The sequence below is a fragment of the Pseudophryne corroboree genome, chromosome 1 (genome assembly GCF_028390025.1).
Source record: "Pseudophryne corroboree isolate aPseCor3 chromosome 1, aPseCor3.hap2, whole genome shotgun sequence".
NCBI lineage: Eukaryota > Metazoa > Chordata > Amphibia > Anura > Myobatrachidae > Pseudophryne > Pseudophryne corroboree.
In genome coordinates this window covers 296,370,564-296,393,731 of record NC_086444.1, presented here as the reverse complement: position 1 = coordinate 296,393,731, position 23,168 = coordinate 296,370,564, and the positions used below count along the sequence as shown (strand labels likewise).

The 23,168-nt window shown below is 46.7% G+C and overlaps 1 protein-coding gene across 2 annotated transcripts in view; it reads left to right on the top strand.

Annotated features, from left to right (window-relative positions):
- Nucleotides 1-22,488: 22,488 nt before the first annotated feature.
- MAPKAPK5 (MAPK activated protein kinase 5) overlaps nucleotides 22,489-23,168 on the top strand; it is a 139,142-nt gene continuing 138,462 nt past the window's right edge. The window contains exon 1 of one of the 2 annotated variants that reach the window (XM_063964370.1): nucleotides 22,489-22,997. In XM_063964370.1, the coding sequence (XP_063820440.1) occupies nucleotides 22,959-22,997 (39 nt within the window). In that variant the 5' untranslated portion in view covers nucleotides 22,489-22,958. The remainder of the gene's footprint in view (nucleotides 22,998-23,168) is intronic. The other variant, XM_063964369.1, reaches the window with a different exon arrangement.

The window sequence follows — 23,168 nt, the reverse complement described above, 5'->3', positions numbered from 1 at the left end:
TCCCAATCCTCCATCCCAGTGTTTTTTCAATACATTTAACCCAAATCCCACTGTCCTTTATGTTTGCACCACCCACTTTACTTCCATGACATCTCTTCCTTTAATTCTACTCCTCTCAACCCCCTCCCCACCTGGCAACACTGTCTTCCCCCAGAACTCATGTGTTGATGTTCATTCTCTTCTCTCCTACCACCTCAACCCTACCCCCTCCCTGGCCCATCCCTCCTGATTCCTACTCCCACATTGCCTGCATGCTCAATCTATCCCTCTCTCCAGGGGGTAAATTTACTAAGATGGGAGTTCTATTTCAGATGGGATGTTGCCCATAGCAACCAATCAGCTTCTACTTCTCATTTATCTAGCACCATCTAGAAGATAATACCTGAAATCTGATTGGTTGCTATGGGCAACATCCCATGTTAAATAGAACTCCCATCTTAGTAAATTTAGACCCAGGTACCTTCCCATCCTTCTACAGATATGCCGGGGTCTTCCTCAATATTACTAAATACACCCATGACACCGGATTCCCTCTCCAACTACCACACCATCTCTCTTCTCCCCTAGGTCTCATTCCTCTACATGCACACCCTCCTTGACCTTCTCCAATCTGGTATTTAACCTCAGCATTCTATCAAAGCCAACCTAGCCAAAGTCAGTAATGACTGTCTCTCTGCTAAATCCGAGGGTCAATTTTCTCTATTGATTCTTCTCGATCTCATGGGGGCTTTTGACACTGTCAACCAGCCCTTCCTCCATAAAATCCTAAACTCCTTTAGCCTCCTAGACACTACTCTATTCTTACCTGCCCAATCACTCTTTCTCCACACCTCCCCCCGCATCACCTCCTTTACCATTTCCTGCTTGTGGTCCTATGAAACTATAACTGTAAACCCTATATTTTGGGTAAAAGTTAATTTTGGGTATAAAATTGCAGAACTTTTATGTGTTCAATTGTTTGGATAGAAAAGTAAAAAAGAAATTGAATATAAATATACACTAGACTATAAGCCTAGTAGTATGTATAGTAATAATCAAAGCACATAAACCATGAACAAAATTTGACATCAATACTTTTGCAGACATTGTATAGTTGAACAAATGGGTATTCATATTTTTTTAATATACAAAATAATACTATTGCAGTTAATATAATACCCCTTTCAAACTGACACATACTTCCTGGATTATTGCACATGAACGTGCAACAACCCGGGAATTTGCTCAGTGTGAAAGGGTTCTGAAAGAATATCCCGGGTCGAGCGTCCCAGCATTTCATCCCAGGTCTCGACCTGGTTTGAAGCCAGAATCGACCCGGGATGCATACAGTGTGAACGGGTAAGCCGGGTCAAGGCGACCCGGCACCCGTTCTCTGCATAGGAGTAGGCGGTGCTTGGAGATGATTATCTCCAAGCACCGCCTCTGGTAGCGTCAGCGGTGACGTCACCAACACGGCAATATGCCGGGTCAGGCCGCAAGTCTGAAGGGGTCTCAAGCCGAGTCGCACCTGGGAAGCACCCATGTACACATTCCCAGGTGCGACCCGTCTATTATCAGTCTGAATGGGGTATGACTGACAGGATGAGGCCGTTTGTGGGTGGCAACTGTTAGGCAGTGTCCGGAGAAACCCAGGAGGGACCAGGCGGTTGAAGGGAGGGTTTCTGACGTCAGCTCCGGCCCCGATCATCGCACTGGAAGAGTAAGTCCTGGTCTGTGCAGAGACTGCACAAACTTCTGTTCCTGCACATGCGATCACACCCCTGCACAGCGATTTCCCCCTCCCCCTGTAGGCGGCGACTACCTGATCGCAGGGATGCAAAAAACACATCCTAGCGATCAGGTCTGAATTAGGCCCTATGTGTGTATCCATACTGCTACGTGTGTATGATTCAACCCGTCAGCAGCCATGAACATTAGTATCAGCACTTGCACCCACCAGCCTGAGATAGGCTTCGATCTGTGCCCAGACAGCCAGCAAGCATGTAAGTTGGGTGACATGCCTATGAAACTCCTGTAGGATGCATCTTTCTGCATCTGCATGGTCACCACCCAAATGACGCTTAGGTCACAGAAGGCTACATCCACTTGAAATGAGAACTGGAAACAGTACCTAGTTCAGTGGTTCCTAAACTTTTTTAAATCACAGCACCCTAGAGTATCAGAATTTTTTTCACTGCACCCCTAAGCCAAAAGTTTCTTATTCAGAAAAAAAGAATAAATTAAATAAATTGTGTTTCCAAGTCATCCTTAGGTTCAGTTATGTGTTCAGTGCAGGATTCACTTCTGTTTGGCCACATATTTTATGACTGGCAGACACATGCATTGGTTTTATCTATTACATTGACCATAAATAATTAGAATTTTTGCCTGGACTACAAACCCAGGGCACCCCTGCAAGTACCCCGCGGCACCCAGGGTGCCTAGACACACAGTTTGAGAACCACTGACGTAGTTCATGGCGAAGAGGAAGGGCTGCTGGCAAGCTTAACCTTTATTGTTATATCCATCTTTTTGGCACACCTACTGTAGTTACAGAAATGGATGATCAAAGCACTGGGACATCTATTTCGGGAGGTCAAACAACTGATATTTAAGGAGAATAGAACTAGGAACAGCTGGCTAACGAACTCAGTGCTTTGTGCAAACACCTGGAATGGATGGTTAAGGCAGTTAGAGCTCCATGTTAGAACCTGGAATGGCTGGCTTAGGTGGCCTGTGCCCATTACGGAAAGGCTGGCTAAGGTGGTCTGTGGTGGTCCCCGTTTTTTATTTTTAAATCAATAAACTGATTGGCATTAGCGTTACCAATCACTCAGCTCAGGGTGACATCCCTTAACCAGGGCCGTATTATCAATAAGTCCGACAGCAGAAGCTGGAACTGGGATCCCGGCACGGTTACTTGTGCTCTAGGGCTTCAATGGTAAAAGGCACTTTGCCCTCTGTGCCACAGCAAGGCACACTCGTAGTCAGCTGTTTGTCTTGAAACAATGGCCCCCATTTATCAACGAGTTTCCCGGCTGGAAACTCATTTTCCGTGCTAATTAGGGTAGTTTTCTATTTAATATGCCTGATAGCACTGTTATAAGCAGCGGTATCAGCTTAGCGTCCACCCATTTATGATGTATGTAAAGGTCTATTTATCAACGAGCGCTGTTTCTATAATAGCGCTCGCCTAGTTTAATTCCATTAGTCTTCTCCTCCTTGTTGCTAAAAGAGCACTGCGGTGGTGTTCACCCAGCACTGCCCTCCCAGCATGCTTAGAGTGTGCAAGGTTTCTATGTAAACAGCCTGTGAACACGGCTGTAAATTTGCCTAAGACAGCGCATGTGCAGTAAGTAAGGACACCTGGGCTAGACAACGCATGCGCACTAAGTAAGGTCACCAGGGCTAGATGGCGCATGCGCAGTAAGGACGTCGGGGTTAATCATCACTCGGCAGCGCTGCCTGAGTGTAAACATCAGCACTGACAGGACAAATATCACTACTGCTCATGTGGGATAAGCTCTGATAAAGCTAAATATTTATCTTATTTAAAACCCTTTAAGAGGCCTAAGAACACTGTACGCTATTGACGTATGGAGTACCGTAAGGGTACGCACGTTGCGTAACAATCGCTTAGCCGAGGTCGAGACGCTCAAGCGTCACGTTCGCTCACGGCCAAGAGATCACAGGCAGGCACACTATTGGCTGCTGACTAACGTAATGGTTCGCTATAGCGTGGCGGACGCTCGGGACCACGAGGAGATCACCAGCGGCGCAGACGCTCACAATGTTAAACCTTTATATCTAAACCATAAACAATGTAATATGCTGTAAAACCTTAGTGTAGAGATAGGGTGTAGATGCAACACTGTGTAACCTTATTAACTTAAAAGCTGTTTGAGCGTCACCGACGCTCTGTGAATACTTAACACTATAAGAAATACACAGATACCGTGCTTAGGGTCTAACGCCTTATATGAATGTTATACTTGCAAAAAGAATAATACAATACAAGTCACACACTACAATATAACATAGACTAACTAACCAGGTAACTACACATGAAATACAATACAATACTATTACGTTTAAGAGAATACGAGAGAAAGAGAAGAGAGAGAGAGAGAGAGATATGGCCCATAATAACAAGAAAGACAATATGATTGCGGAGAAAACTTACGCACAAGGGGAACGATCGCATGCGCCTCTGGACATCCAGCTCCCGATTTTCAGCAATGAGAACCGTTGAAGAGTGAGCTGGATGTGATCGGCTTGTCTATTTATGCCCCACACACAATACAATTCAATGGTCCCTACAATCTCATTGTTCATTGGACACAGGAATTCCTCCTCGCATTATAACAAAAGGTCATAGGTTGATTCATACAGGTGGGCTGTGACGATTTCCAACTGCTCAGGTGGGTGGGAAACTGGGTTTCCCGCCGCATGGATAAGTAAGTGCAAATAATAGTAAATGGACATAAACTTCTTATGTCCATAACTATTCGCACGAGCGATTAATCCGCTTCAAACCAACACCGGAATACTGCTAATTAAATATTCTTCCGATGGATACTAAACACCACTGTATTACTCCTGTCTGACCCTTCGTATCAAACAAAGAGGGATTTCTCTGTCCATGAACATGCAACATTAACTAAACTTTCAGAATCTATCAAAGGGACCATAATCTACAAAATACATTCTAACAGTGAAAATATGTAACGATTGAGTCGCACGCTACGAACACATGAACTCTACCGTAAATGCACATACTGCGCGCCCGCGGGTGCCCGCAACAGCGAGTATGCGCACGCACGGGAGAGCGCACGCATGCGCAGCGCGGACCTGTATGAGGTGCAAATATGGCAGTGTGCATCGTGATATTTTTCTGACTCTGACAGTCCACCCTTTGGCAGTCAACAATAACTGCCACTTCCTAAAACATTTCAAAAAGAGAAAAATATATGTCAGGGGTTAATACATTTACATGGTTGGGTAGGGGAGGAGAGGAGAAGGTAGGAAAAGGGTATGACCTAGTGAGATAGCAGAAGCATGTGTGTATGAATCCGTGTTTGGGGGTCATGTATCATCGTGCCGTACGTGTTTTAAATCAAGCTTCGAGGCATTGCGAAGTATACATTTGAATTCCTTCTTATCCCGTGGTACGGGTCTGTGGATGGGCTGTCAAACTTTACCGAGCTCTTTTCGGCTGTGGTTGTAACAAAATGGGGAGCACATTTTAGTTGATGATACATGAATGGGGGAATATGTGATTGCTGATATCTGTGCCTGTATTCCCTATCGACTATGTGTGTAATTACCTGAAGGTTGTAGAGATGAAGAAAATACATAATTACGGTAAATGCAGTGGTATTCTATGTCAGGTAAATGAACATTTGTCGGTTGAAGTCTTGTTCGGTGTCTGTTGAATGCAGTCTTCTTTGTGCTTTTGCCAAAAGGCGTGTGGGCAAAAAGCTTTGTCAATGTCCATAGACTTACAAAAGTGTTGGGCTAGCGTAATTTTAAAATTTCTAGGGAAACTGGGGTCTATGGCAAAGTTCATCAAATATCTGTGTATAAGGTTGTCAAAACTTCTTCTTTAATCCATCAGTTGTCTGTATACAGGATCATCAAATTCCTCGTCCAAGTGGGTCTTTTTACCTTGGAGAAAACGGAAAAACAGGTGAAAGAAACGGACCGTAGAAATCGCATTTTCATCACATCATTGTTTCTACATTTGGGTCATAAATCAAATCCATTGGAATTACAATTTCCTCACTCCTTAAACTCATCACCCTGGTACTTCGTTTACACTTCGTTAAAGCCTGACCGCATCTAAATATCAAGCCAATCGTTATGATAACACCTAAGATACATAGGAGAAACTTCCCAACATCCATTATGACTCCTTGAGCCCATTCTCCTAAACCAGAGAACCAATTTCGCGGGTTCAACCATGACACCCAACCAGTCAGCTCATTACCTACAGCAGCAAGAGTGAGATTGTGTCTCCTGCGAAATTCCCACTTCAGTTGGAGAATATCGTCCATCTTTTGGTCTATGACCTCGACCGGGTCCTCGGTACTATTTGTAATATATGTGCAACATTTCACGCCGTACTGCGTTGCCAGTGTGACACAATATCCACCTGTCACTGCCGTGAGATAATTGAGAATCATTCTATGCTGAACCAGTTCTGTTTTATAAGCTTGAAGTTCTCTTCCAGTATACCTAAACGTATCATCATACATTTCTGTGATATTGTCTAACAAATTTGCGAGCGCAGATATGTATTTATAATTCAACACTCCTCTGGCGGTGCGAGTGATGTCTAACGCGATTAGAAACTGAATCCCGGTGGATTCATGGATCATGTCAGAGGCCGGATGCTCTGTTCTTTCTATCAGGTGCCGTTTAACTACGTGCTCGTAATGGGTGTGAGTATAAGGAGCTTGGGCAACACGGTGTATATCTTTCATTTTGGCATGTGATACAGTCATTACTTCAGGCAATACTTTTCCAATATAACACAATCCTTCAGAGTTTGGGGCAAGCCACTTATACGCCTTCCTCCCGCATATGAAATATGCATCATCGGGGAGAACATATGGGACGGAGTAGGACATAACCATATTACACATCTTCCATGTGAAATCTCCTAACCCTAATTCTCCCATCTGTCTAGTACACGTATCAGCTTGTACGATATGTGCACAGTATCCTAGTGATACCTCTCCAACTCTCGTAATCCTATTTCCTAGGGTATACCTATATCGGAAAGATTTTCCTCTACTGGCTATGTGGCGTATAAGCTCTGTATCTGTCGGCATTCTATCTGCTCTATATGAAAAGGTCATGGTTTGGTTACTCCATGACACTTCCCAATTTCCCGGCTTTCGGGGATTGGAAATGTTAAAACATATGAGGGATCTATCCACATGATATTGGTGGAGCTTCAAACTAGGAGGACTGGAGATATTAAACCTCCTGTCCACCGGCCTCCCACCACTTAGCTCAAGTACCTCCCCTATCGTTAAAGGAAATGGTACTAGTCCTGATTTGCTATGACCTTGAGGTACTTGAGAGCATACCCAACAATCTGTTTGATTTAGCACACTACCCACTAAGGAGTGATAGTCACTCAAGGGATGCCGGTCCATGTGGATATTAAAACTGGATTGGCATTTCTTGATGCATCCATCCTCAACTACATTGTCACAGAGCCTACAGATACAGTTTTCTTCAGCTAACAATCCTTCACAATTCCTTCTATGGTCAATGCTATCGGATCGTTTTCTGATACTCGCCTTTGCTTGTTGATTATGTTGTTCTCGGAAAACTACGCCTCCATCTCTGTCATCAGAACCCATTCCAGAACCTCTCTCGACCTCCATGGTACTCTCGCCGGAACAGACTGCTCTGGACAACATCATGGTCAACAGGAAAATCCGGATCACAGTCTCTTGGGGCAAGTCCATCTTATAGGAGGAAACGAAGAAGAATGAGAAGGGGGAAAAATAATTTGAGGGAGGGGGGATGGGAAGTGGAGAAAAACAATAAAAGGGAACAGGGAATCGACAACTGCTTTTGATCTTGTGATTCTCAATGCTCAGGTGCCGCCTCAGTCCTCCTGGAACAGACACTCCAGTGATACAACTTCCTCTACCGTCTGTTCCTTATCACGGGACCTCTCTGGATCAGCAACCTTCTTACAATGGGACGAATGAACCCAAGTCTCTCGGCAACTTTCAATGCTGTAGTGCTAGTCAATAAGACTTGGTATGGTCCTTCCCATCTGTCAATAAGGCAACCTGAGCGTAGAAAATTCCGTATCATTACATAATCCCCAGGTTCAATGTCATGACAATTACTATCTGGTAAATCAGGAATCACCAACTTCAAATTATCATTTTGATTCCTTAGCTGTTTACTCATGTTAATCAAGTACTTTACAGTCACTTCATTGTTACACTTCAAATCATCCTGAGGGTTAATCATAACATGCGGTTGTCGACCAAACAAGATTTCAAAGGGAGACAGATTAAGAGGGGACCTGGGAGTGGTTCTGATGCTGTACAGTACAATGGGTAGAGCTTCTGGCCATGTCAATCCTGTTTCTGCCATAACTTTGCTCAGTTTATTTTTAATAGTGCTGTTCACTCTTTCCACCTTCGCACTCGCCTGTGGACGGTATGGAGTGTGCAGCTTGCTATCAATCCCCATCAACTTACACATTCCTTGAAAGACATCACCTGTAAAATGGGTACCCCTATCACTTTCAATTATTCTAGGGATACCATATCTACATACAAATTCCTGCACAATTTTCTTAGCAGTAAACATGGCGGTATTTGTGGCCGCAGGAAATGCTTCGACCCAATTTGAGAATACATCTATACAAACAAGTACATATTTCAAATTTCGACAAGGGGGTAATTGAATAAAGTCAATCTGTATTACCTGAAAAGGACCGCCTGTAGGTGGGATATGAGATGGTTCTGTTGGTATTGCCTTTCCGATATTCTTTCTCAAGCATGTAAGGCATGACATTGCTCTCTTACTTGCATGAGATGAAAATCCTGGGGCGCACCAATATGCTCTTACCAACTTGCACATTCCTTCCTTGCCCAGATGAGTCAGCCCGTGAGCTGCCTCAGCTAAACATGGGAGATATGCTCTGGGGGCCACCGGTTTACCTTGTCCATCCGTCCAGAGTCCTGAGGACTCCTGGCCATATCCCTTTGCCTTCCAGACTGCCTTTTCCTGTGTGGAACACAAATTTTGCATCTCACACAACTTCTGTGTGTTGATGGTATTAAATACCATCAGTTGTGTGGTGTCTGTCTGTCTGGGGGTCCCAGCTGCTAACTTAGCTGCTTCGTCTGCTCGGCTGTTACCAAGTGATACTGGGTCTTGGCTATATGTGTGTGCTTTACACTTGATAACAGCCACTCTGTCGGGTTCCTGTATCGCTGTTAGAAGCCTTTTGATGTGAGCTGCATGCGCTACCGGTGTACCAGCTGCCGTCATGAAATTTCTGAGGCGCCATAGGGCTCCGAAATCATGGACTACCCCGAATGCGTATCTAGAATCGGTGTAGATATTGGCTGATTTGCCCTTAGCCAATTCACATGCTCTGGTTAGGGCGACCAGTTCAGCAACCTGGGCTGAGTGAGGTGGGCCTAGCGGTTCCGCTTCTATGGTGCCTTGGTCATCTACGACTGCGTATCCAGTACACAAGTCTCCCGAGTCTGACTGTCTGTGACAACTACCGTCCGTGTAGAAAGTTAGATCTACATCTTCCAGTGGGTTGTCACTGATGTCAGGCCTTGCGGTAAAATTTTGGGTCAAATATTCCATACAATCATGTGTGTCCTCCTTTGTATTAAATTCTCCTTCCCCACCACTCTCATCCTCCACCCTTTGTGCCTGTCCAGGCACACCTGGGAGATATGTTGCAGGATTTAATGCACTGCATCTCCTTATGGTGATGTTTACGGGGGCCATTAGTGCCAATTCCCATCTTGTAAACCGCGCTGATGAGACGTGCCTGGTTTGAGCAGAATTTAGCAAGGCTGACACTGCATGTGGTGTATGAATTGTGAGGTTGTGACCTAGCACTACATCTTCGCTTTTCATTACTAGCAATGCTATCGCAGCAACGCTTCGCAAGCATGTGGGGAGGGATCGCGCTACCGTGTCTAGCTGAGCGCTGTAGTATGCTACTGGCCTGCTGGCATCACCGTGCTTTTGGGTTAAGACGCCTGCCGCGCAACCAGCACTTTCTGTTCCGTACAGCTCAAAGGGTTTCCCATAGTCTGGCATACCTAATGCTGGTGCCTGCGTTAGGCACTGTTTAAGTCTCTCAAATGCCATCTCGGACTCGTCTGTATGCGAAATCCGATCAGGTTTGTTTGAGGAGACCATCTCCTGCAAAGGTAACGCTAGAATGGAAAACCCTGGGATCCAGTTACGGCAATACCCACACATTCCTAAAAATGTTCTGATCTGTTGCTGGGTTTGTGGCAGAGTCATGTCTCTAATTGCTTGAATTCTATCAGCGGTCAGGTGTCTCAGTCCTTGTGTTAGACAGTGTCCCAAATATTTTACCTTAGTTTGGCATAATTGCAACTTGTCTTTGGAAACCTTGTGTCCTGTGTCTGAAAGATGAAACAGGAGCTGTTTTGTATCCTTCAGGGATGCTTCCAATGAATCAGAACACAGTAGTAGATCATCCACGTACTGTATTAATACTGATCCACTCTCTGGTTGGAAAGACTGTAAACAATCATGCAAAGCCTGGGAAAATATACTTGGACTGTCTATGAAACCTTGTGGTAATCGAGTCCATGTGTATTGGACTCCTCTGTATGTGAATGCAAACAAATATTGGCTGTCAGGGTGCAGGGGTACCGAAAAGAAAGCGGAGCAGAGGTCAATAACAGTGAAAAATTTCGCAGTGGGAGGGATTTGCATAAGGATGACAGCTGGATTTGGCACTACGGGGAACTGACTCTCAACTATTTTGTTAATCCCCCTTAGATCCTGCACTAGCCGGTAACCCCTCCCCCCACTCTTTTTCACAGGGAAGATGGGACTATTGGCAGTGCTGGACGTTCTTATCAGAATGCCCTGTTGTAGCAAGCGCTCTATTACTGGGTAAACTCCTAACTCCACCTCTGGCTTCAGAGGGTACTGTGGGATTTTTGGAGCTATCCTACCATCTTTTACTTGTACAACTACTGGAGCTACGTTTGCCATCAATCCAGTGTCTTGTCCGTCTTTAGTCCAAAGTGACTCTGGTATCTGGGATGTCATTTCTTCTACTTGGGATGGAGTCCTATTTGTCATAATGGTATGTGACATTAATTTTGATGGGGAGTCTAACATGTCTTGCACTTCCTGAGCGTGATTCTCAGGTATGTCCAAGAATACACCTTCAGGAGTACAATAGATGACGCACCCCATTTTACACAATAAATCTCTTCCCAGGAGATTAGTCGGTGCCGATGCAGCCAGCAAAAAGGAATGCTTGGTATGTAAAGGCCCTACTGTAATCTCGGCTGGTTTGCTAACAGGGTAGTGCTGGACTACTCCCGTTACTCCCATGGCTGGAATTGTCTTACCAGTGGTTCTCATGCCCACTGTTGAATTTATCACTGATTTGGCCGCCCCTGTATCTACAAGAAAGTTTAATGATTTACCAGCTACATTGATTGCAATTTCGGGTTCACTTCCAAGATTTGCAATCAATTTTACTGGCTGCAGATTCCAGGTATGGCCACACCCCTATTGGGTATGGTGACCTCCCTGAATCCCGCTGGCAGCAACTACTTGTGAAGGGGTCAAATGGGAACTGCCAGAGGCTTGCCAGTCTCTGTTCGGGGGGTATCTTTTTGTTTCCCCTGCATGTGGCTCATAACTCCGTTTCTGCGGACCCTGCTCCCAATGTCGTGTGTCGTGTCGTTGTCTAGGGGGTTGATATGAGTTTTGTGAATTTTTCACTCTACAGTCTCGTGCCATGTGTCCCTGTCTATGACATGAAAAACAAGTTACCACATTTGACTTACCCACAGGGTTTGGTGATTTATACAAAGGCTGCCTTGTGGTCAGGGCCTGTATACTTACGGCCATTAACTTATCACCTTGTGACTCCCTGTGTCGGGTGATATTCCGGTCGTGATCAATAGCAGCCTCTCTCAAAGTAGCCACCGACAGACCTCGCCAACATGGTTGCGTGGTCTGTACCCTTGTCTTTAATGTCTCTTTTAAACCATCCATTAGTACAGATACTGCTACTTCTCGATGGTTTATGTTTGTTTTAATGTCCTCTATACCTGTGTATTTTGCCATTTCTAGTAATGCCCTGTGAAAATATTCTGCAGCAGTTTCTGACTCTTTCTGTCTAATGGAGAAAATCTTGTTCCACTTAACTACCGCTGGAAAATCCTCCTTTAACTGTAAGCTTATTCTTTTTACGTTATCTTTGTTGTACACATCTGTAAGAGGTACATCTTGATCTAATCCACAGTCAGCTAAAAATTGAGCTGCGTCGACATTGGAGGGTAAACATGCCCTCAGCAATACCTGCCAGTCTTTGTTATTGGGCTCTAAAGTGTTTCCTAGGTCTCTGATGTATTTCTGGCTAGCAACTAAATCTTTTCTAGGATCAGGGAATTCAGACACTATGGTTCTTAATTCCATTCGGGAAAATGGGCTGTACATGGCAATGTTCCTAACAGGTGTGATTCCTGTCGTGTCAGTTTTCCCATTTGGCACTGCTATTACCCTAACAGGATTAAGTCTACTAACATCACTCTGTGTAGGTTCTACAGCCTGTGGTGAAATGGTTTCAGCGTAGTGTATGGTGCCGTACTTACCTGTAGATACGACCTCACCTATCCCTCCGCTAGGGGCTTTTGTTACTAATCTCGTGGGTGGAGCCGTGCCTACTGTTGTCTCTGCTATGGTGGCTGCTAGAGAGAGCGCCGATATTGTTGCCGATTCGTCCTCTTGATCACACTCCTGGGGAAAGTTCAAAACAGGGTACAACTTGCACGGGTTAATACTTGCATTTGTTAACTTATTAACATTTACACAGTTGCTAAGTGTTTGTTTGTTACACCCTAATGCGTCATTCTCCGCAACCAATTTCTCTCCTGATATGTATGGTGGCGGCGGGGCCGTCGCTATCAATTTCTTGATAGGATTAGATCCCGCCGCCAGAGCCAATCCTCTCTGTATTTCACCCTCCTGTTGCCATAACTGCAAATAATCATAATGTTGGATTCGTCTCTTTGATGATTTAATGAGACATATCCTCCTCCTTAAATTTTGCAACACTTCTGGGCTAAAGCTACCTACTCTTGGGAATTTCTCCCCGTCATGCACTGTCATTCTCTCCCATTCATCACATAAAACCTCTGTATGTGAACCATATTTTTCACACATTACGTACCTTGTCGACCCGACTGGTCGGTTTACTGAATCAACCCGAACCGAGGTTGATCGCCCCCTTCCTGAACAATTGGCCCCCATAACTTGCAGGCGTTGCTTTCACCACCTCTGACCTTCAATCAGGGTCTTCAGCGAACCCTTACAAAAACCAAAATGTTCACGATAGGCTGACGGTGGCGGTTTACCGAGTACCCCACTCACTCGCCCACGCCGACCAATACGACCCACACACTGCCTTAGCGCTGGCGTACTCGACCCAGGGCCCCTATGAACCTCTATTTACTGGAACATGCGAGGGATATCCGCAGAACACTTACTCTTTCCAGTAACTATTGGTTGTTGGACAATTCCTGAGTGACCAGCGAACTTCCCTTCAGAAAATAAAAAAATTACACAAATCACATCAGAGTGTACAAATAGTTTTATGACCGGGTTCGTACACAAATGGTACTGGTCAGATTAACTAATGTACACAATTACGTGCGGTACAATCGTTCAGCACATAAGCAACTAATCTTATGTGCTGAGCGACCAGTGGAATCGAAAATTTCGGCTGCGAATTCCTTCAGCCAGAGCTTTATTGGCCTATATGGGTTTTGCACCAACCCCCTGGGTTGTGCCCTTTTCTCTTATTTATGGCAGACTTCTTAGTCTGCTGTACCTGGACCTCCTGGTCTGTAGTATGACCTCCTGGTCTACTATACTCTACTGCTCAAATTTTATGTTTAACCAGAGATGCCTCCCTAGCCACCATGCACGTCACTTACATGTATGTACTCCTGCGAGAACTCGACTTCTTGTGGTTCAACCTCAAAAATTGTATAAACTTAAAAACACTCACTCATCACATGTACACTTTTTGTTTCTATTTCTATTTCTGCGCAGAAATTTTCTTTAGACCAGATGTGTTGTGAATTTGGAGAAGGATCTGTTAATCTAAATTTCGGACACTAAAATAGACTTGCGCTACTTACCACGTTGCCACCTTTCCGCCTGTTGCAATAACACTATCGTGTGATTTTGAGTTACGTGGGCGTACCCGGACGCTCCGTTGCGTAATTTACGCTGCGTGCGTCGGCCTTTGAGTTGCGTACGCGAGTCTCACCCTTTGTTAGAGACACGTGTACGCAAAGCAAATATCCACCGTAACACAACTAACACGTTTTATCAATGTAGATGATCCTCGATCGTCTACCGCGCAACACACCAATCTCTCCTTATACCTTAGGTAGAGTTGCGTGTGGGCTTTACACTTTATCCCTTTATATATTACATTTACACTTTAACTATAAAATAGCGACAAATCTCTCTTAGCACGTTTTATCAATTATAAAATGGCAAACAGGAGAGTGATATGAAAATACATGAATGAAAAAGAAATGCAGATATGTGCGTGTGTACGCAAGACAGAAATAAACAGTTTTAAAAGACACTAGCGTGTTGTTCTTACCTCCGGTTCCGGATTCCTTCAGCACCCTTTACTAAGCGAAGCAGACGCTTATCCAAACAGCACTACGAGGAATATGACCTCCCGCCCTTTGCTGCTGGATAATGTCTGCTGAAATTACCTAGCAGAGATATGTGAAGGACAGGACGAGCCGCCAATTGATAAAGCTAAATATTTATCTTATTTAAAACCCTTTTTAAGAGGCCTAAGAACACTGTACGCTATTGACGTATGGAGTACCGTAAGGGTACGCACGTTGCGTAACAATCGCTTAGCCGAGGTCGAGACGCTCAAGCGTCACGTTCGCTCACGGCCAAGAGATCACAGGCAGGCACACTATTGGCTGCTGACTAACGTAATGGTTCGCTATAGCGTGGCGGACACTCGGGACCACGAGGAGATCACCAGCGGCGCAGACGCTCACAATGTTAAACCTTTATATCTAAACCATAAACAATGTAATATGCTGTAAAACCTTAGTGTAGAGATAGGGTGTAGATGCAACACTGTGTAACCTTATTAACTTAAAAGCTGTTTGAGCGTCACCGACGCTCTATGAATACTTAACACTATAAGAAATACACAGATACCGTGCTTAGGGTCTAACGCCTTATATGAATGTTATACTTGCAAAAAGAATAATACAATACAAGTCACACACTGCAATATAACATAGACTAACTAACCAGGTAACTACACATGAAATACAATACAATACTATTACGTTTAAGAGAATACGAGAGAAAGAGAAGAGAGAGAGATATGGCCCATAATAACAAGAAAGACAATATGATTGCGGAGAAAACTTACGCACAAGGGGAACGATCGCATGCGCCTCTGGACATCCAGCTCCCGATTTTCAGCAATGAGAACCGTTGAAGAGTGAGCTGGATGTGATCGGCTTGTCTATTTATGCCCCACACACAATACAATTCAATGGTCCCTACAATCTCATTGTTCATTGGACACAGGAATTCCTCCTCGCATTATAACAAAAGGTCATAGGTTGATTCATACAGGTGGGCTGTGACGATTTCCAACTGCTCAGGTGGGTGGGAAACTGGGTTTCCCGCCGCATGGATAAGTAAGTGCAAATAATAGTAAATGGACATAAACTTCTTATGTCCATAACTATTCGCACGAGCGATTAATCCGCTTCAAACCAACACAGGAATACTGCTAATTAAATATTTTTCCGATGGATACTAAACACCACTGTATTACTCCTGTCTGACCCTTCGTATCAAACAAAGAGGGATTTCTCTGTCCATGAACATGCTACATTAACTAAACTTTCAGATTCTATCAAAGGGACCATAATCTACAAAATACATTATAACAGTGAAAATATGTAACGATTGAGTCGCACGCTACGAACACATGAACTCTACCGTAAATGCACATACTGCGCGCCCGCGGGTGCCCGCAACAGCGAGTATGCGCACGCACGGGAGAGCGCACGCATGCGCAGCGCGGACCTGTATGAGGTGCAAATATGGCAGTGTGCATCGTGATATTTTTCTGACTTTGACAGCTCATCTCAGATAGATGAGCATGTAGCCAATATACCATGGGAGCAGAAAATAAGATTTTACTCACCGGTAAATCTATTTCTCGTAGTCCGTAGTGGATGCTGGGAACTCCGTAAGGACCATGGGGAATAGCGGCTCCGCAGGAGACTGGGCCCAACTAAAGAAAGCTTTAGGACTACCTGGTGTGCACTGGCTCCTCCCACTATGACCCTCCTCCAGACCTCAGTTAGGAAACTGTGCCCAGAAGAGCTGACACAATAAGGAAGGATTTTGAATCCCGGGTAAGACTCATACCAGCCACACCAATCACACCGTATAACTCGTGATATTATACCCAGTTAACAGTATGAAATATAACTGAGCCTCACTAACAGATGGCTCATAACAATAACCCTTTAGTTAGGCAATAACTATATACAAGTATTGCAGACAATCCGCACTTGGGACGGGCGCCCAGCATCCACTACGGACTACGAGAAATAGATTTACCGGTGAGTAAAATCTTATTTTCTCTGACGTCCTAGTGGATGCTGGGAACTCCGTAAGGACCATGGGGATTATACCAAAGCTCCCAAACGGGCGGGAGAGTGCGGATGACTCTGCAGCACCGAATGAGCAAACTCAAGGTCCTCCTAAGCCAGGGTATCAAACTTGTAGATTTTTGCAAAAATGTTTGACCCCGACCAAGTAACAGCTCGGCAAAGTTGTAAAGCCGAGACCCCTCGGGCAGCCGCCCAAGAAGAGCCCACTTTCCTCGTGGAATGGGCTTTTTACAGATTTAGGGTGCGGCAGTCCAGCCGCAGAATGTGCAAGTTGAATCGTGCTACAGATCCAGCGAGCAATAGTCTGCTTAGAAGCAGGAGCACCCAGCTTGTTGGGTGCATACAGGATAAATAGCGAGTCAGTTTTCCTGACTCCAGCCGTCCTGGAAACATATATTTTCAGGGCCCTGACTACGTCCAGTAACTTGGAGTCCTCCAAGTCCCACGTAGCCGCAGGCACCACAATAGGTTGGTTCACATGAAAAGCTGATACCACCTTAGGAAGGAATTGGGAACGAGTCCTCAATTTCGCCCTATCCATATGAAAATCAGATAAGGGCTTTTGCATGACAAAACCGCCAATTCTGATACACGCCTGGCCGACGCCAAGGCCAACCGCATGACCACTTTCCACGTGAGGTATTTTAGCTCTACGGATTTAAGTGGCTTAACCCAATGCGACTTCAGGAAATCCAACACCACGTTGAGATCCCACGGTGCCACTAGAGGCACAAACGGGGGCTGAATATGCAGCACTCCCTTAACAAAAGTCTGAACTTCAGGCAGTGAAGCCAGTTCTTTTTGGAAGAAAATGTACAGAGCCGAAATCTGGACCTTAACGTAACCCAATTTTAGGCCCGTAGTCACTCCTGACTGTAGTTAGTGCAGAAATCGACCCAGTTGAAATTCCTCCGTTGGGGCCTTCCTGGCCTCACACCAAGCAACATATTTTTGCCATATGCGGTGATAATATTTTGCGATCACATCTTTCCTAGCCTTAATCAGCGTAGGAATGACTTCCTCCGGAATGCCTTTTTCCTTTAGGATCCGGTGTTCAACCGCCATGCCGTCAAACACAGCCGTGGTAAGTCTTGGAACAGGCAGGGCCCCTGCTGCAGCAGGTCCTGTCTGAGCGGCAGAGGCCATGGGTCCTCTGAGATCATTTCTTGAAGTTCTGGGTACCAAGCTCTTCTTGGCCAATCCGGAACCACGAGTATAGTTCTTACTCCTCTCCTTCTTAGTATTCTCTATACCTTGGGTATGAGAGGCAAAGGAAGGAACACATACACCGACTGGTACACCCACAGTGTTACCAGAGCGTCCACAGCTATCGCCTGAGGGTCCCTTGACCTGGCGCAATATCTTTTTAGCTTTATGTTGAGGCGGGACGCCATCATGTCCACCTGTGGCCTTTCCCAATGGTGTACAATCATTTTGAAGACTTCTGGATGAAGTCCCCACTCTCCCGGGTGGAGGTCGTGCCTGCTGAGAAAGTCTGCTTCCCAGTTGTCCACTCCGGGGATGAACACTGCTGACAGTGCTAACACATGATTTTCCGCCCATCGGAAAATCCTTGTGGCTTCTGCCATCACCATCCTCCTTCTTGTGCCGCCCTGCTGGTTTACATGGGCAACCGCCGTGATGTTGTCTGACTGGATCAGCACCGGCTGGTGTTGAAGCAGGGGTCTAGCCTGACTTAGGGCATTGTGAATGGCCCTTAGTCCCAGAATATTTATGTGTAGGGAAGTCTTCTGACTTGACCATAGTCCTTGGAAGTTTTTTCCCTGTGTGACTGCCCCCCAGCCTCGAAGGCTGGCATCTGTGGTCACCAGGACCCAGTCCTGTATGCCGAATCTGCGGCCCTCTAGAAGATGAGCACTCCGCAGCCACCACAACAGCGACACCCTGGCCCTTGGAGACAGGGTTATCAGCCGATGCATCTGAAGATGCGACCCGGACCTCTTGTCCAACAGATCCCACTGGAAGATCCTTGCATGGAACCTACCGAATGGAATTCTTCGTAAGAAGCTACCATCTTTCCCAGGACTCGCGTGCATTGATGCACCGACCCTGTATTTGTATTAGGAGGTCTCTGACTAGAGATGACAACTCCTTGGCCTTCTCCTCCGGGAGAAACCCTTTTTCCTGTTCTGTGTCCAGAACCATACCTAGGAACAGTAGACGCATCGTAGGAACCAGCTGCGACTTTGGACTATTCAGAATCCAGCCGTGCTGTTGTAGCACTTCCCGAGATAGTGCTACTCCGACGAACAACTGCTCCCTGGACCACGCCTTTATAAGGAGATCGTCCAAGTACGGGATAATTATAACTCCCTTTTTTCGAAGGAGTATCATCATTTCGGCCATTACCTTGGTAAATACCCTCAGTGCCGGGGACAGACCAACGGCAACGTCTGGAATTGGTAATGACAGTCCTGTACCACAATTTTGAGGTACTCCTGGTGAGGAGGGTAAATGGGGACATGCAGGTAAGCATCCTTGATGTCCAGTGATACCATGTAATCCCCTTCGTCCAGGCTTGCAATAACCGCCCTGAGCGATTCCATTTTGAACTTGAACCTTCGTATATAAGTGTTCAAGGATTTCAATTTTAGAATGGGTCTCACCGAACTGTCTGGTTTCGGTACCACAAACATTGTGGAATAGTAACCCCGGCCTTGTTGAAGGAGGGGTACCGTGATTATCACCTGCTGGAAGTACAGCTTGTGAATTGCCGCCAGTACTACCTCTCCTCGAGGGCAGTAGGTAAGACTGATTTGAGGTAACGGCGAGGGGGAGTCGCCCCGAAACTCCAGCTTGTATCCCTGTGATACTACTTGCAGAACCCAGGGAACCACCTGTGAGCTAGCCCACTGGTCGCTGAAGTTCCCGAGACGCGCCCCCACCGCACCTGGCTCCACCTGTGGAGCCCCAGCGTCCTGCGGTGGACTCAGAGGAAGCGGGGGAAGATTTTTGATCCTGGGAACTGGCTGTCTGGTGCAGCTTTTTCCCTCTTCCCTTGTCTCTGTGCAGAAAGGAAGCGCCTTTAACCCGCTTGCTTTTCTGAAGCCGAAAGGACTGTACCTTATAATACGGTGCTTTCTTAGGCTGTGAGGAAACTTGAGGTAAATTTTTTTTTTCTTCCCAGCTGTTGCTGTGAATACGAGGTCCCAGAGACCATCCCCAAACAATTCCTCACCCTTATCAGGCAGAATCTCATGTGCCTTCTAAAGTCAGCATCGCCTGTCCACTGCCGGGTCCCTAATACCCTCCTGGCAGAATGGACATTGCATTAATTCTGGATGCCAGCCGGCAAATATCCCTCTGTGCATCCCTCATATATAAGACGACATCTTAAATATGCTCTATGGTTAGCAATAGTATCCCTGTCCTGACAGGGTAATAGACCACGCTGCAGCAGCACTATCCATGCTGAGGCAATTGCAGGTCTCAGTATAGTACCTGAGTGTGTATATACAGACTTCAGGATAGCCTCCTGCTTTTTATCAGCAGGCTCCTTCAAAGTGGCCGTATCCTAAGACGGCAGTGCCACCTTTTTTGACAAACGTGTGAGCGCCTTATCCCCCCTAGGGGATATCTCCCAACGTGACCTATCCTCTGGCGGGAAAAGGTACGCCATCAGTAACTTTATAGAAATTACCAGTTTCTTATCGGGGGAACCCACGCTTCTTCACACACTTCATTCACTCATCTGATGGGGGAACAAAACACTGTCTGCTTTTTCTCCCCAAACATAAAACCCCCTTTTTTTTGTGGTACCTGGGTTAATGTCAGAAATGTGTAACACATTTTTCATTGCCGAGATCATGCAACGGATGTTCCTAGTGGATTGTGTATATGTCTCAACCTCGTCGACACTGGAGTCAGACTCCGTGTCGACATCTGTGTCTGCCATCTGAGGTAGCGGGCGTTTTTGAGCCCCTGATGGCCTTTGAGACGCCTGGGCAGGCTCGGGCTGAGAAGCCGGCTGTCCCACAGCTGTTACGTCATCGAGCCTTGTATGTAAGGAGTTGACACAGTCGGTTAATACCTTCCACCTATCCATCCACTCTGGTGTCGGCCCCACAGGGGGCGACATCACATTTATCGGCATCTGCTCCGCCTCCACATAAGCCTCCTCATCAACCATGTCGACACAGCCGTACCGACACACCGCACACACACAGGGAATGCTCTGACTGAGGACAGAACCCCACAAAGTCCTTTCGGGAGACAGAGAGTATGCCAGCACACACCAGAGCGCTATATAATGCAGGGATTCACACTACCCACAGTGATTTTTCTCTTATAGCTGCTATAATACACAGATTTGCGCCTAAATTTAGTGCCCCCCCTCTCTTTTTAACCCTTTGAGCCTGAAAACTACAGGGGAGAGCCTGGGGAGCTGTCTTCCAGCTGCACTGTGAAGAGAAAATGGCGCCAGTGTGCTGAGGGAGATAGCCCCGCCCCTTTTTCGGCTGACTTTCTCCCGCTTTTTTATGGATCCTGGCAGGGGTATTTTACACATATATAGCCTCTAGGACTATATATTGTGTTATTTTGCCAGACAAGGTGTTAATATTGCTGCTCAGGGCGCCCCCACCCAGCGCCCTGCACCCATCAGTGACCGGAGTGTGAGGTGTGCATGAGGAGCAATGGCGCACAGCTGCAGTGCTGTGCGCTACCTTGTTGAAGACCACAGTCTTCTGCCGCCGATTTTCCGGACCATCTTCTTGCTTCTGACTCTGTAAGGGGGACGGCGGCGCGGCTCCGGGACCGGACGATCGAGGTAGGGCCCTGTGTTCGATCCCTCTGGAGCTAATGGTGTCCAGTAGCCTAAGAAGCCCAAGCTAGCTGCAAGCAGGTAGGTTCGCTTCTTCTCCCCTTAGTCCCTCGTAGCAGTGAGTCTGTTGCCAGCAGATCTCACTGAAAATAAAAACCTAAAATAAACTTTATTTTTCTAGGAGCTCAGGAGAGCCCCTAGCGTGCATCCAGCTCAGCCGGGCACAAGATTCTAACTGAGGTCTGGAGGAGGGTCATAGTGGGAGGAGCCAGTGCACACCAGGTAGTCCTAAAGCTTTCTTTAGATGTGCCCAGTCTCCTGCGGAGCCGCTATTCCCCATGGTCCTTACGGAGTTCCCAGCATCCACTAGGACGTCAGAGAATCGGAGATTAAAGGGGGGTACACACGGAGAGATGTTTGCTTTCATTTGTAAGCAATCTGACTAGACTGCTTAGAAATTAAGCACGGATCTCAACATATGCCCCACAGCGATAGTGATGCGCGGCCCCGTGCGCTACTATCGACGGTTCTAGATTGGCCTACACGCAGGCCAAATCTAGTTAGACCGCTCACTTCACTGCTGGGTGAACTGAACGTCCCCCAGTTCATCCACACACCCCCCCTCACTCAGCACACATCGCGCTGTAATAGCGTACTAGCGCTATTTCAAAAGATAAAAGTGATGTTCTAAAGCAGTTTAGCTATGCTAATCCAGAGAAGCCCATGTTCTGAACATGAATCAAGCTCTGCTTCCCAAACGTTAGCTGTAGATCGACGTGCCCATTAATACGGCCATCCCAACATTTTCAGTGGGCAAGGGGTAATCATAAGTAATTCTCTGCAGAAAGACGAGACCTGACGCCCGCACATCACATTTAAGAATATAAAATTGGCAAAAACATCCCTTTTTTTCTGGGTTGAGGCTAGATCCAAGTGGCCTAAGGGACCTTTTCCGTCAGGGGGCGGAGCCACGACACAAGGGGGAAGAGCTAGGCCAGCGGGACAGTTGCTCTACTATCCCCGCCACCAACTATTACCTTTAGTAATTAGGTGGCGAACGAAGCGGAGCGGAGCGAGCCACCGAGCCCGAAGCGTGGCGAGCGTACTTTTCGGGTACCCTGTTCGGCCGTAGCTCCTCCCCCTGGTGACGTGTCTCCTCCCCTAGGTACGTCACAAGGTCCCTTCTCCCACTCCGATATAGAACCAACCTTTTTTTTTTTTTCTGAGCGTCAATGATGTAGAACGCCTTCCTTCATCACTAAGCGACGTCACTGTAGAAGGACCTAAGGGAGGAACTCACTCTGTGGAACAGGCAGACACTCAGGGGGCCTTCCTCATTACTGGCGCGCCGGCGGGTCGCCTTTACACAATGCCGGCTTAATGTTCCGCACAGCTTGGCTCAGACACGCAGCAGCAACAACCGCATCATTGTGTACATGTCATTGTGCGAGTCCGGGAACAATGAGATCTCCAAGCTGGGAGGAGCTTTGAGACTGAAAGCGTTGAACGAAACCGGCATTGCTGAAGTCACGCTGCGAGGGCTGTAGTGTCGGTGGGGAGACCTCCTCCTCACAGCCCGGCTTGTATTCCGGTCCCCAGTCCCTCACCTCTCTCCCCCTGTGACACTGCATGGGGAACCAGGCCGGTAGCTTCATGGTGTGGCGCAGGCTCTGACCCACCGCGGCGTCGCCGGTCACAGCTGTCCCTGAGGGATGTCGCAGAGAGGCGGCGACATGGACAGGACAATAAAGGTGAGATACGGAGGTGACAGTGAGCTGCCGCCGGCGGGATTTCCCGGGTGTAGTGTAACGTACTCTGCCGTTCTGCAGCACCGTAGGGGATAACAGTATCATCAGCCGTGGCCTTTCTGTATACGGGCTGCCCGGCGCACACACTGCAGCCGCTGCCGTCCTATCCCCGTA